The 14,508-nt window shown below is 38.3% G+C and overlaps 1 protein-coding gene across 1 annotated transcript in view; it reads right to left on the bottom strand.

Annotated features, from left to right (window-relative positions):
* Nucleotides 1–14,508, bottom strand: part of ALKBH8 (alkB homolog 8, tRNA methyltransferase) — a 48,904-nt gene that overhangs the window by 30,998 nt on the left and 3,398 nt on the right. Inside the window, exons 3-8 of the mRNA XM_058019069.1 lie at nt 13,818–13,958; nt 11,731–11,971; nt 10,651–10,782; nt 9,691–9,786; nt 8,152–8,256; nt 5,118–5,188 (exon numbers count right to left, since the gene is read on the bottom strand). Of these exons, the coding sequence (XP_057875052.1) occupies nt 5,118–5,188; nt 8,152–8,256; nt 9,691–9,786; nt 10,651–10,782; nt 11,731–11,971; nt 13,818–13,949 (777 nt within the window). The 5' untranslated portion in view covers nt 13,950–13,958. The remainder of the gene's footprint in view (nt 1–5,117; nt 5,189–8,151; nt 8,257–9,690; nt 9,787–10,650; nt 10,783–11,730; nt 11,972–13,817; nt 13,959–14,508) is intronic.

Below are 14,508 nucleotides of genomic sequence, written 5' to 3'. Positions count from 1 at the left end.
TGTATCCCATCCAAGCTCAGTGACAGTCAACCATGGTATGACATGCATGGACAGAAATAAACACACAGGATATATCTATACAGAGCAAATGCAAACAGAAGAGACAGATTTATGAAGCTTGATGCATTTAACTTGCAGTGCTCAGCACACCTTTCACTTGGAGCAGCTCCTCATTAGTTTTCAAAAATGAAATACCACTTTAAATGGGACAAACCTACTAAACTTGGCATACAATTATAAATTATGTCCATTTGGATTTCCAGCTAAAACTACTGAAAGTTGCTATTCTTCAAGAACCAATAAAATCCATGACTGTAAGACATGTTTCTTGAGTTGCACCTGTCTTACGGACTGGAAAAGCATGTTACTGAGCTTTAGGAATCCTACCTCATCTGAACAAACTTCTAAACTCAGCATTAGGTTGTAGTGATTAAAATTAATATCTTCCATTTGGGTTCAGAGACAATTTGATTCTGCCAATACAATCTCTTTTGAAATACTGATGACTGTTACTATTTCACCCACTACCATCATCCTGCCAACACAGAGAACAAAACTTTGGTACAGCCCCTACCATAGTAATTCTTTAAATAGGTAAGATGTTTTCTGCCTTTCCTTACAAGAAAAAAAAAAAACCAATATATATGTAAACAGCAAATTAAGCTGAATTAGCAACTAGCCAAGGTAAGCAGAGCAAGAGCTGGACCACACAGCAGTACCTAGTGCCTGTCTATCTTATTAAAGCTCATGCAAGACACAAAACAGCTGCTAACTGTCAAAGGCTGGGTACAGTCTAGACTTCCTAAAGGCTTCTCATAAAATCTCTCAGCTATTACAGAAACAGCTGCTGCTACACCAGCCACAGGTTTCTGTTTGTTAGCCAAGACAGATTGGAAATAGATCAACAGGTAAGAAGCAAAAGTGCCAGAAAAAGGGTCAATTATCAGACTGAGAGATGAGTAGAAGCAGCACACCTCATTCTATCAGTTCTAGAATGACCATACTCAAAGCTTGTTCAAAAGGTCTGGTGAAGCTTTTCTTTGAAACATTGCTCTGCTTTCAAGGCTTAAGAGACTCACAGGTTTTCTTTATAGATCAAAGCACCTAAGATCCACAGGCTAAGAGATGATGAATGTGTTCAGATGAACAGAAGCTAGGCAGAAGTCAATGATCCATACACAGCCCCCCCTCTTTAACCCTGAGCCTCAAATCTGGCTGATATCCCTAAAGCTTTCCTTCCTCAGACATTAGGTCAGGGCCTGGAGCATCACAGCAGTTCTCAGTGTTTGCACCAGCCTTTTGCCAGCCCAAGACACAGGAAGCAGAGTAAGGCAAGGAAAAGCAGAGCTAAGGAGAGAATGACAAGCCTGGGGCTGCATCTTAGGAAAATGGGACACAGCAACATAAATCAGGATATTGTGCCAAACCAACATCCCTCTGGAGCAAACTGTGACTGTGCTTTGCTGTGTGGCAGGGCACAGTAGGTGTCCCACAGCAGTCTCAGACGCAGCAGGGCAGAGCTGACAAGGAGGAACTACAGGTTGTTGGTAACTTTAGATTGAGAGTAAGATCTGCAGCCAGGAAGGGAAAATTCTTCTATGGGTTGGATATGTTCATAGCACTACTGAGCTCATAATAGAAATGCTACCTGTGTATTTCTAAAGTTTTAATGAATCAAGGCCTTACACAGCAGCATATAAAATGGCAAGTTAGGAAAACTGGAAAAACAGAAATCTCAATATTGATCAAGCTCCTGAAGCACACCTGCGAAGAAAAATTCAACACAGGTTAAAATGAAGATTCTTTTGAGACAGCTGCAAACTTGGCCAGGCTTCTGGTGAAATACTGTAAAACTGCATATCTTTAGAGACACCAAATGGAGGCACTGAAAATAACACCTAACTGAAATAAAACCAAAATTCTCAACAGAAAGGATTGATCCCTGTTTTGCAGTACTTTGTTAAAATTTATGGATACAGAATATGATTTGCCATTAAGTTTAATAAAAGATTGTTCATCTAAATTTACCACATTGCCTTGTCTTTTCTAGTATGACAATTTCTGAATAAAAGAAAGTTGCATTCAATAACAGAGCGTTGAAACTGATATTCATTAATAATTTCAGTTTATCAACTCCTATAAAGACAGGGTGAATGTGGTGATTTAGAAAATGCAATTACGAGTCCACAGGACTTTCTAAAAGTCTCATTTTATTATGCAGTTTCCCACGAGATGGTAAAGAAACGGGTCACATACAGGAAAGATTAGCCTGAGACCCCTACTTTTCCTGAAGTATTACAGGACAAGACAAATCACCTTGCACTGCTTTGCCCTCTAACTATTGAGAAGTTTTTATAAGCTAGGCAGAAGTGCCAAGCAATAATGAAATTTTCCTCCTTCAAAACAAGTTAGATCCATCATGTAAACTCCTCAAAACACAATGGATTGCACCAACCAGGGCCACCACTTGCCCCTCTGTGCCTCTTGATAAAACTGCTTCATGAGACTGAGATAGGAAAGAGGATGTCACACCTACCTTTTCACCTAATTTCATGCAGGTGTAAGAACTTGGATTGCTGTAGATTATCTGACACAAGACAAACGCAGCATTGTGAAGAATCATGTCTTTATTTTGCAAGATTGTTTATATTTAAAATGAACATATATGCCAGTAACTATTCCTTTTTCAACATAAATCAGGTTTGCAGAAACAAATTAAACATCACTAGTGGGCTGCCCTTGGGATTGACACCAGGGCTAGCAACCTGGATGATGGGTCAGAGCACACGTTCAGCACATTTACAGATAAAACTAGAAGTGGCTGATGTCAGATGGTTGTGCCACCATTCAGAAGGATCTGGACAGGCTGGACAACTGCTGCCAACAGGAACCTCATGAAGTTCTACAAACAGAAGTGCCAAGTCCCGCACCTGGTCAGGAATTACTCCACATATCTTTACACACTGGCAGCTGATGAGCTAGAAAGCAGCTTTGCTAAAAATGACCTTGAGGTCCTGGTGACAAGAAGCTGAACATGAGCCACCAACGTACTCTTGGAGAAAAAAAGGCCAACAGCATCCTGGGTTACATTAGGAAGAGCACTCAGCTGGTAAAAGGAGGTGATCCTTCCTCACTTATCAGCCCAGGTGAGGGCTATCTCTTCTACTCTGTCCAGTGCTGGAACTGGACTGAGCTTCCCACTACAAGAACACCATGGACTTATTGGAGCAAATCCAGGACAGGGCCATAAAGATTATTAAGGAATATCTTTACATAAGGGGATGCTGACAGAGTTGAGACTGACCAGCCTGGACAAGGGATGGTAAGGGTCAGGGAAGATGGCTCTTATTCATGTGTGTGAATAACTGATGGGAAGGAATGAAGAAGAAGGATGCAGATTCTTCCTAACAATGTAAATCAACAGGACAAGAAACAATGGACACAATTTAAATCCCATGCCATTCCATCAGAACACGAAGAAACAGTTTGGATTTTTACTGTGACAGAGGTCAAATACTACAAAATTTTGCCTACAGAGGTGCTGAGTCTCTGTCTGCATAAACATTCAAAACACAACCAGACATAGTCTTGGACAACCTGACCCTACTTAAGCAAGAGCTTGGGCTACATGACTTTAAGAGATTCCATCCAATATCATCAGTTCTGTGGGCCTGTGAAGATGATACAAAAAGTTTGAGTTTGAGTGGTGATAACTAAGTCACCAGGCTAGGAGTGTCTTTGTGTTTAGTCCTCTGTTCTGCCAGACTTCTTTTTCATAAGCCAAAGCATTTATTGTAGTTATTAATTATCACAATCTGCCTAACTCAGATCCTGAAGGGACAAGCATATAAGCAATTGAAAGAAATGCTCTTTCCATTACTCAGTATAATGAGGCATTCTTCTTCCTTTTTTTCCTCTGAAGTGTCTGCCAATTTCCAAAATAGAATACAGAACCGGCTGGGTTGCAAGGTTATTTCTTTATGGCACTTTTTATTTAAATGTGTGCATTTACTGTTGAAGAGAACAAAGAAAGGACAAGACATATGGCTTTGTGCATGTTTTCCACCACATTGCAGCCTGATGTATTCAAGTAGGAAAAAACACCCTACAGAGAGAAAAATACAGAGAAGAAGAGAAAGACACCAAATGTTGATGCTGTATGTGTAAGACCAATTATTTATTAATAGAGTGTGTAAATTTGCCTGTGGTAAGATTTAATGGGAATAGAGAAGGGGGCTTCGCTCCTAAAATAGGTAAACCACATATTACTGCAACTGATATTTTCATTTTAATATCAGATGAAGAGCTAAATGCACAAAACCACAAAGAAATCATAAAAAATTGTAGAAGTACTAGAAAGGAAAACCATAAACAACAGAACATTTCATGGGCCACTGGCTTGTTTAAATATATCTGTGTTTTGACTGCCTGCACCTGAAAAGTGCATTTATGGCCCATCAGGAAAAGGCACTGAAATTTGTGAGAAACCTAACAGGCTGCAATCCAATGCCTATGTCTGAAATATCTAGAAATGGTCCAAGTCTGTCTGTGTCCCTGGTTGAAATGTACACATTCCAGCCTTTTACAGCTTAAAAATGCTCCATGCAGACCACTTCCCAGAAAGATTTGTATTTTTCATGGGATTAAAATCACTGTGCTTTTGGCCATCTCTGACACCAGCAAGGTCTGAGGTATGCTGCAATACAATAACCTAGAAATGCACTGCTTATGGTGTTACATCAATGAAGTAAGAGAGCATCTGTGCCAGAGTCAGCCTTTTCATTGGAATAGAAAGGATAAGAAAGCCCAGGACTGCAGTACTAAGGCAGAATATATAAAATTAAAAGCATGAAATAAAGATGAAGGAAGGTCAATGGAGACCTGAATGCCAAGATTTAAAAACTATTGTATCAACGATCTTTCAATCATTGTATCAATTAATCTTCTAGTGACACCATCATATTGCAGTTACTTATTTAATTAGCATATCATACCACCTTTCATACTTGATATTAAGTTCAGATGAATGTGGACAGACACCATGGAAAATCAAATTAACAATGTAAAAATGGAACTTCTCAGTAAAGCATCAGACCACATGCAAACATTAAGTTTACCTCAGCTCCCAAACTGAGAGAGATTATTTCATCTTCAAAAGCAGAATGCGTATCAGTATGAGGAGGAATTCCTGTTTAAAAAAAATAACAAAAACAAACAACAAAAAAGTGACTACAATAATGATAATAATAATAACAACAACAATAATAGAGTGCTATCTCCATTGGCAAGCTCTATTTCTATGGATGTCCCTATGGAAAACTGGGATGTATGGTTGAACAAACAAAACTTACCATAAACAAGGGAATTGTCTCACACCCAGATTAGATGGACACAATTAACCTAAGTGTCTTGTATAATCAGTAGAAATACCTAGAAGATAGTTCAGGTTACTCCAAGGCCTTGCTCATTCCTGGATGGACTCCCTGCTGCAGAGAGAAGCTCAAGCACTTTGCTCTCCTTGCAGGCAGTTTAGGCCTTAGAAGCAACAATTATGGTACCTATGGCGATTTTGGACTTTAGTTCATCCACAATAATATATTTCTTCCTCACTCCCTTCAGAGAGGAGTAATTTCAAATTCCTCTATTTCCTAAGCAAATGACTGCATTAAGAATTTCAGCTTCAGCATTGGGACCTGCTACCTCAGAGGCAGGCACTGCCAGGATCAAGTCTGCTTGTGCTTTGCACTTCCTAGGCAAAGCAACATCCCTGCTAGGCTAACCCCTGGGTAATACATCTGTTAGTGTGGGTATGAGTACACACACATAACTGAGAATTGCCAAAAGGACAGTCATTTTTAGGGGTTTGTTTAGATTTTTCTTTCATATCTGCTAATTGGAAAGAAACTGCCAATCCCTGCAGCTTGTGTCACACATTTTAATGCCAAATGCTAGAACAGCAGTGTGCATGCCACAGCAAGATCTCACCACAAGGTGGGGAACAGCAGTCAGCAGTGAGCAAGGGAGAACAGCAGACAGCTTGGGAGAACTGCAACTGCACCTTCCTCTGACCCACTGCAGGCCAAGGCAGACAGAATCATTCCCATACCATCCAAACTGAAACAGTTTCATTTGATTATCAAAAATTCTACCCAAGTTGATTTTGGGCTGTGTAGAGAATTCCTGAGTTGAAGACAATTTTTTCTGAAGTGTTAGTCAGCTCTATAAAGCACCTTTATTATACAGCAGATTTTACATCCAGATGTAAATATTCTGAATACCATTAGTTTCAGGGAAAACAATAGAAGTGTTTTATGAGACCAACATTTAATCTGACAGAAAATCAGTGAGACTTGAAAACCAAGGACAGATAGATACCTGTTTGTTACAGCTCACAACTTTGCCTCGGTACAAAGCACTGAGGCTCTGCCTCAAGAGGCTCAAACTTGCACACTGAAGTCTGTGCAATTCACTGTGCAGCAGGAGAACACTGACAGCTCTCCACATTGTCATCAGCAATTCAACCAAGACCACATTGACCCACACATCTCATTTAATTTATCTTATGTGTGGTCCCTCCAGTTTAGATACTCATAGCCATAACTCACTTTCCAAAATTTCAATTATAATTTCCAGGGAAAAAACAGCTCAGAACCAAGATGCAGGCAGTATCAATCTGACTGAGCTCTGCGCTCATTCATATCCTAATGATTTGCACTTAAGAAAGGGTATTTTGCCTTGGGATTGGGTTTTTGTTTGATTTTTCAAAAAAGTCTGCTTCCATTCTTGATAGAAATCTACAATTCTAACTAATTTCCTCAGATGTCCCAGCCAGAAGTACAAAATGTATCAACTTAACAGATTGTCAGATACACAAACAAATAGGATCAGACCCTTGTTCAGCAGACACTCTAATAGCTGCCAGACATTAATTCTGAGAGCAAAGCCATTGTTCTTTCTTCCTAAGGACAAATGAGATACTCACCCTGGAAAGCAAGCCAGATACTTAACCTTGATGACTAAGCTTAGCAAAAAGTACAGCACGTGATTTGTTCCCTAGAAGTGTGATTAGAAGCTTGTTTTTCTTCAGAAGCCTCCGGTTTGGAAAAAAATACAAAAATACAGTAATTCCTTATTGCTAGGATAAGGGAACACTGCTTGCATCATATTTAACACTCCATATATCACATGCACTAACATTATATCATGTGTACTAACAGCAGGAGAGCCTCCATTTCTTGGAGACTGTATGCACATTACAGGAAGCAATACAAGTTTGGAGTAAAAAAATCCACTGAACTAGAAGGCCAAATATGACTATTTATTCCTATATCTTTTTATAGTTAGTTTTCAAATCATGACCTTGGACTCAAACACCATAATTTTCCATAACTGTGGTATCAAAAACTGCACTTCTAAACCTAAGTTCCCATGTGGAGAAACCAGTACTAAAACTTTAGTTTTGTTTCAAAGCATCTCTGGTCACAGAGGAAATACACTAAGCAGGTTCCTGCTTAAATCCTGTTCCTACTCCATTTCACAGTTAGATGCTACACTCTCCTGCTTTTTAGTGAAGTTGTTCTGGTTTGGCTGTAGTTCATTTGCTCCACAGGTGCCCGTACGGGGCTATGCTTTGGATTTGTCATGAAAACAGTGTAGGTAATACATGGATGTTTTACCTCTTTCTAAGCAGTCCTTACACAGCATTAAGGTCTTTTATGGTTCTCATGTTTCCCCACCAGCAAGTCAGCTGGGGGTGCACAAGGAGCTAGCAGAGCACACAGCTAGGATAACTGACTCCATGCAACCAAGAGAATATTCCATATGACCATATGAGGTCGTGATCAGTAACACTAAAGTTACTTCATCCCTGGTGAAGTTTACCAGGGATGTCATTACTCAGGGACTGAGCACTGATTGATCAGTAGCTGAGGAATTTTTTTGCATCATTTTCCTTCCTTTGTTTTGTTTGCCTATTTTTTTTTAACTTACTAAACTGTCCTGATCCATATCCTCCTCACTTTTATCTTCCAATTCTATCCTCTGCCTCAGTGAGGGGAGTTAGCAAGCAGCTGCATGGTGCCTAGTTCCCTACCAGGGTTAAATCCCTATATAAAATAGAGTTCAAAATTTTTGAGGGACAAATGAACTTACCTTGTCCAGGTTCATACTGATTTACAGTCAGTTGATCAGGTTTATGTTTGATATATCCCTGCTTTAAGCACTTCTCCAAGAATGGGTTGCAAATTTCAGGAAGACCTAGTTACAGAAAGAGAACTGTAAACAAGACAGGACAGCTTTTTACAATAAATATAACTAGGAAAATACATAGAAGTAGCTTCATGTACATGCAAGTCCATCTTTAATGATGATTACTCTGCATCTGCTGCTAACATACACATCAGAACTGGAGACACATCAGAACTGGAGGCCAAATCATCAAGTCCAATATTCTTGAAGGTCTCAAAATTACAAGGGCCACTCTTCCAAGCCCTCTACATTCAGAAACAGAGTAGTCCTTACAAATGCAAACTGTAGTATCTCTACACATAAATAAAACCACATCAAATCAGAGGAAAGGTTTTTACCAATTACAATAAAAAAGTTGCAGTCAAGAAGCAAAATTATTATGCAAAGAGTCAGTTGTGCAAAGAGCTCCCTAAAAATTTATTCCCTGGAAATCTGTTACTGAATTAGATTAAATATCACCAACAAATCTGCTGAAGTTAAGCTGGTCTTGAAACAGGAAAGGAAGGCATAGTCCTCCACTGAACCTTTGGTTTGCCATTTTACCTGAGGATTTGTTTGAAAAATTCTGCTGCAGGTAACACCAACAAACATGTTACTACTATCCCTTCCAAAAATCTACTGATTTTTATCCTTGTTTTCTCCCAAGAAGTATTTATGCTTTTCTGACACATAAGATAGTCTGTGAGACTAGAAAACAATTCACATATCAATCCTCTTACAATGATATAGCTTCACAGTTAAAATCTTAAGATAACCAGAATCCTTCTGTTGCATGCTACATCCACCCCAGTACACATGCACCACCTTAAACACCTTCAAGTTTTACAGGAATTTAACTCTCCTATTTTGCTATTTTTAAATCTAAGTCTATAAGATGACTCACTTGCTTTGCTCTGACTCACAGCCTTCAAATCCCAATATGAGTTATTGAAACCTTTACAAAATTGCTTTCAGAGCAAAGGAAATTTTATTTCAGTGTGCATGCATCCAGCAAGTTTCAAGCTGGTTGAGATAAATATATACAGCAACATACGTCATATCCCCCAAATAAATTAATATGCAATTTGTAACACATAATTGTTTTATGGAACAAAAAGCTAAAAAGGAATGACAATTACAATCCCAAAAGCCTTATTTGACCAGAGCTCAACAAAGGGCAGCAACCTCTTGCTCCAAGTGACTGGACAACAAGCTTAAAGCACTAACAATAATTTGGAATGAGTCTCAAAATTAAGAAGCACTTTTGTGTGGGTGCTTAAGATACAGCAAAGGCTCTCCTTTAACCAGACTCTCACAGCCATAACGCAGCAAGGCTTTATATAATGGTTCAAACATCAGTGCAAACGGATATATAAACTTTATATAATGGTTCAAACATCAGGCTTTATATAATGGTTCAGACATCAGTGCAAAATAAGCACAGTTTAATAGGGAAGTTCTCACCTCCAGGTAATGGTTTGTCTTTATCAACATTATTATTATCATAGCGAAACTCATATCCAAAATGCTTTACTCTTCTATGCTTTAAAGTCTTCTGGGCTGTAAAAACACATATGTTTAAAGTAAGATTAGACTACATAAAGACTATATAAAACATTGCAGGCATTTTACCATGTTTCCCTATTCCATTCTACCTGTTAAGTCTAAACATTCTTTAATTAGCAGTTAAAATAGTTTATGTGACCCTTGTTCTTCACACACACACTTCTGCTTATTTTCTTTTCTAATTCATCAAACATTACAGTCACTGCTGTTGTGAGTCAAAGGGATGGTGTTTTTGTATATGCAAGAAACAGGGAACACCAATTTTTTGAGCCATGCTTAATGTATCTTTTTCTTGCCCTGATCTCTGAATTTACACCTGATGAATACCCTACAGGTACAGCAACATCCATCATTCTCATTAATCACCAAGTTTCACATTAGCTGAGGTCAGAATAACCTTTTGCATTGCTCCACGGAACAAATTTACACAGGAACTCCGAAGTGATTTCCAAGAATTCATTTAATGTAGGATTCAACTCCAAAAGCTCAAGTGAAACCATCCAGAATGTATGCCTCACTAAGTTATTTGTTTTACATAAAAGAAGACACAGCTCTTCAGTTGGACATCAAATTACAAACAGTCTTGTGTGTGGCACAAGACACATATAAAATACTTTAATTGTTTCTGGATGCAGGTTTGTTATTCAAGTAAACCCATTCTAGCATATCAATTCAGATCTCTTGTCCCAAGGAACTGATCACTTGCAGTATAAGACCTAACTTCTAAAATGCTAAGAGTAACCACAGAATAACTTCTGACAATACATTTCCCAAGATGTAGACTTCCTGTAACCTGAAACTGCAGGAAAAAAACAACATAGAAGTATAGACTGTCTGGATTCCTAGAGTTGTACCCACCATTCTGAGTATCTTCATCTGCTTTCCAGTCAATACTTTCCAACATCCTCCTTTCTTCCTCTGGAGAAATAATGTTTTCAATTACCACTAAGCCTGGAGGCAAGCTTGTAGGAACAGCATTTTGCAAGGAAACTGAGGTATAGGAAAAAAAGAGAATTTTGTCACTCTTTAGAGAAAATAAAAACATGTGTTCCCTATGGAAATATAATTATTTTTATGATAATATAGCACAGCTGTAGAAATGTTTAGCAATACAATGGAGCCCTCATTGTGGTCTTATTTGGAGAAAGAATAATCCCTTTTTGTCACGACAAAACAGGGTAAGGCCTGAGATCTGCATCATTCCATCACTTTCTAAAAATTTTACTGCATAAGACGAACAAGACTACACTATTCAAACATAAAACTGCTTGTGGCTTTCCTGTAAAAATAATGGTAAACAGAATTTCCCAATCACTTAAGGTTCTACGTGAATTTCATATTAATTTTGTAGAATTTTAGTGATTTACCATATCAGCAGCTTCCACAGACAGAATAGTCTGTAATCAAATGTGTACAAATATGGAGTACAGAACAATACCTAGGTGAAAGCAAAACACCACTGATGTTGGGACATTCAGCTTGCTTTCCTAAGAGATCAAAAAAAAGCTATTTGCTAGCATAATGTACAGACCAACACCAGGAACCCTTTTTGCTAGACACTATGAAAGCTCACAGAAAGAGCAACAGTTCTTTATAGCTTATAATCAGCCAAAAAAAAATTAGGGGGAAGGAGGAAAAAAAGGATTCTGCAGGCTCCTTAATCCCAAAACCTTCATGCACAGTACTGAACGGTCAGGAAATTAGTCAAATCTTTTTTCCTTTTGCTTACGAGTAATATAGTTGAAATTAGAGTATCCTAACCTGGAATACAAAGAGTAAAGGTTATTTTATGTTCAGAATCTCAGATTCTAGCTTTCATTTTCTGTGTCTACTTACCAAAACTAGTGTGCTTTTACCTACATTTACAATCCAGGAAGTAAAAGCAAAAGGAAGCAGTATGCAGGAAGCTGGATATATAGGAGAGCAGAAAAACTGTACCTTTTTCCACAAAATTAATATATAGAACAATGTTTTGGTCACAGTCTTCCAATGTTACTTCCTTTCCATTAAGGGCATTAAAGGCTTTCTTGGCTTCTTCTGTTGTTCTGTATTTCACAAATGAGTATGGTTTATTTGGTGGCATTAAGAGTGTTTCCATTGCTCCATATTCTTCTAGTATTCTGAGCAACTGCTGTCTACTCATCCCATTACCAAGACCAGCATTGGCAATAACCAGGCTCTAAATGAAAAAGAATTAAAAAACAAAACAAAAAAGAATTAGTGATTATTGTTGGTTCATTTAAAACCAGCATTTTACCAAGAGAACAGCCCTATAAAAAATTAAACCCATGAGCACTCTTTTATGTATTCTGCACAAGATATTTACATTTCCATGAGCTTGTTACACAAGGCTAATGCAACCTTTGCTTGCCCAGCACACAGTGTGGCTGAAAGCCTTGCAATCTCTCTCAGAAACATCTCCTCAGGTAATGCACACTTTGAAGTGGCATGTGTGTGACAAGTGCACTGCAAGCAAACAGTGGCACTGGCACATAATTTTGGTGGTTTCTGGAACAGCTGGGAAAAGTGTTCAATTCATTCTAACAACAGCACTTCACTTCTCTAAAAAAACAGAAAATGAGGTTTAGAATCAAAGAGGAGGGGCATTAAAAAACTGAGCACTGCTGTGATTATGCCTATGGTGAAGACTCTGTCAACATCTGCTCTAAGCTCTGCACCAGGCTGTCTGCCAAAGATCATATTTTTCAAGATTTACCTCATTATTAATTACTGCTATTTTCTGGAATGTTATTGATGGAGGGACTCGTGTATGAAGGACTTGCAGAGGTTCAAACCACTCCTTTCACCTAATCTACAAAGACCCCCACTAAACAACTGCTGCAGCACATGCAGCAACTGATGATGTTAATTCAGAGATAGTCAGACTCTTGCACAAAGCCTGGAAGTATTTTCTATTTTCCTCACACAAATTTTCCACTAGCACTATGATTTTGTTTCACATATCATTTATTCAAATGTTCTGTCACCAAAAAGGACCTTGCTGGACCCCAAAATTATTCTTTGGATAGATTAGATTGATAATTTGGTACCTGGGACAGTTTCAAGGGGAACAAGTCCCAAATTACAGACCCATTTCCATGCAACACTAGAAAGACACAGTCTTTGTTCTAAATAGTTTGCAATACAAACAAGTTTGCTGAGTCATTAACATCTGTCCATGTGGTTTGAAATTTGAGCAAAAATTAAACCAAATTTTATTACAAAAACGTATAAAGATCTAACTGATGTTTCCATATTTGAATGGGAAGAATTTTCAGGATCAGGATGAACAAGCATAGGGTAAATAATACTGCTCTACAGTGTTTCAAGCCATTTGTATTTCCTCATAAATGAGAGAGTGAAATTAGAAACTCTGACTTCCCTATCTGTCTGCAAGTTCCTGTCACTTTTTGCTACATCAGTATCTGTGAGATCATTCTCTGATGTGCTGTAACTCTACTGTGGCAGAACACTACAGATCAAAAATCCAAGCAGCTTTCTGTTAGGTCTCTTTTCTGCAAGGAAAGAGAAAGTTGTCCCCATTTAAACAGCTGCAAGTCAGCCAACCAGCTCAATTCCCACAGAACCACAGCCTTAATAAAAACAAGATGGAAAAGATTTCCAAGATAGACATATTTTTAATGGTGAGCTCAGATGTGACAAATTACACTTGACAGAGAGCCATGGAAGATATAAAGGTACAAAAGTTAAAAGCCTGAGGGAAAAAAAAAAAAAAAAACCACAGAGAAACAGAATAAAAGTTTATCTACTTCAATAGCATTTCCAATGCTTCCTCCTTCCTCCTCAACCCAAGTAACTACTGTTTCAGGTTAAAAAAAACATCTTATCCAAAGACCCTGAACTGCTGAAGTACAGTTCTGCTTCGAAATCAAAGAAGCACAGAAGCACAGAAAACCCTCAATCTCAGGAAGTCCATTTTTAAAAACTGCATTTTACACAAGACACATGTGAGAAGAGAACACAGATAAGCATCATTTTAACACTACCATCAAAATCTCAACTACCTGTGTCACATGGGAGACACACTTTATGCCCTCATGTCTCATCAACGTATGCTGAGCTCTGACTTGCTTCCTCAATACTTTCTTCTTCATTTTCTGGACTTTCAAATGATCTTCACTGGTTTTAGCTTCCATACTGGTGTTCTGGAAAGCAGAAATAACAACACATAGTAAGCGTCTTGCTTGAAAAGGATCTCTCCCAAAAATAAAGCTTTAAAAGATTGCTATGATGCTTGATTTAATTTTCCTATTTTTTTCTTCCTCTTCACTCCTTTATTCACACTCACAGTATCACTAGATCCATTTGTGGGTTTTAACCTGTCTACCTCTCCTGTTTTCATACAGTAATTTCAGCTAATTTCCTTCTCTCTGCAGTCTCTCCAGAATAGAACATGAGAAAAAAATAATGTGTGGAACTGCCATGAGATTCGTATTGTCTCAGCTTCTGAGTTATTCTCATGCCTCACCAAATGTTTCAGTTGGAGATGAAATGTTTGGCTCCTTTTACCTAATTGCAACCAAGTGTGACATTTGGCCAAACTTGCCTTTCTTGAGAGTAGAAAAAAGAGAGTAGACTTACATGTCCTGGAGCAAGCAACTAGGATGCTCCACACACCATTTACCATGTCTCCCAAACTTAATGAAAATCACATTCCTGTTGTGTGAAGGAACAGAAAACTGTGTACATATATAT

This window comes from Melospiza georgiana, chromosome 2, assembly GCF_028018845.1.
Source record: "Melospiza georgiana isolate bMelGeo1 chromosome 2, bMelGeo1.pri, whole genome shotgun sequence".
Classification (NCBI taxonomy): domain Eukaryota; kingdom Metazoa; phylum Chordata; class Aves; order Passeriformes; family Passerellidae; genus Melospiza; species Melospiza georgiana.
This window is presented reverse-complemented; position numbering and strand designations above follow the sequence as displayed.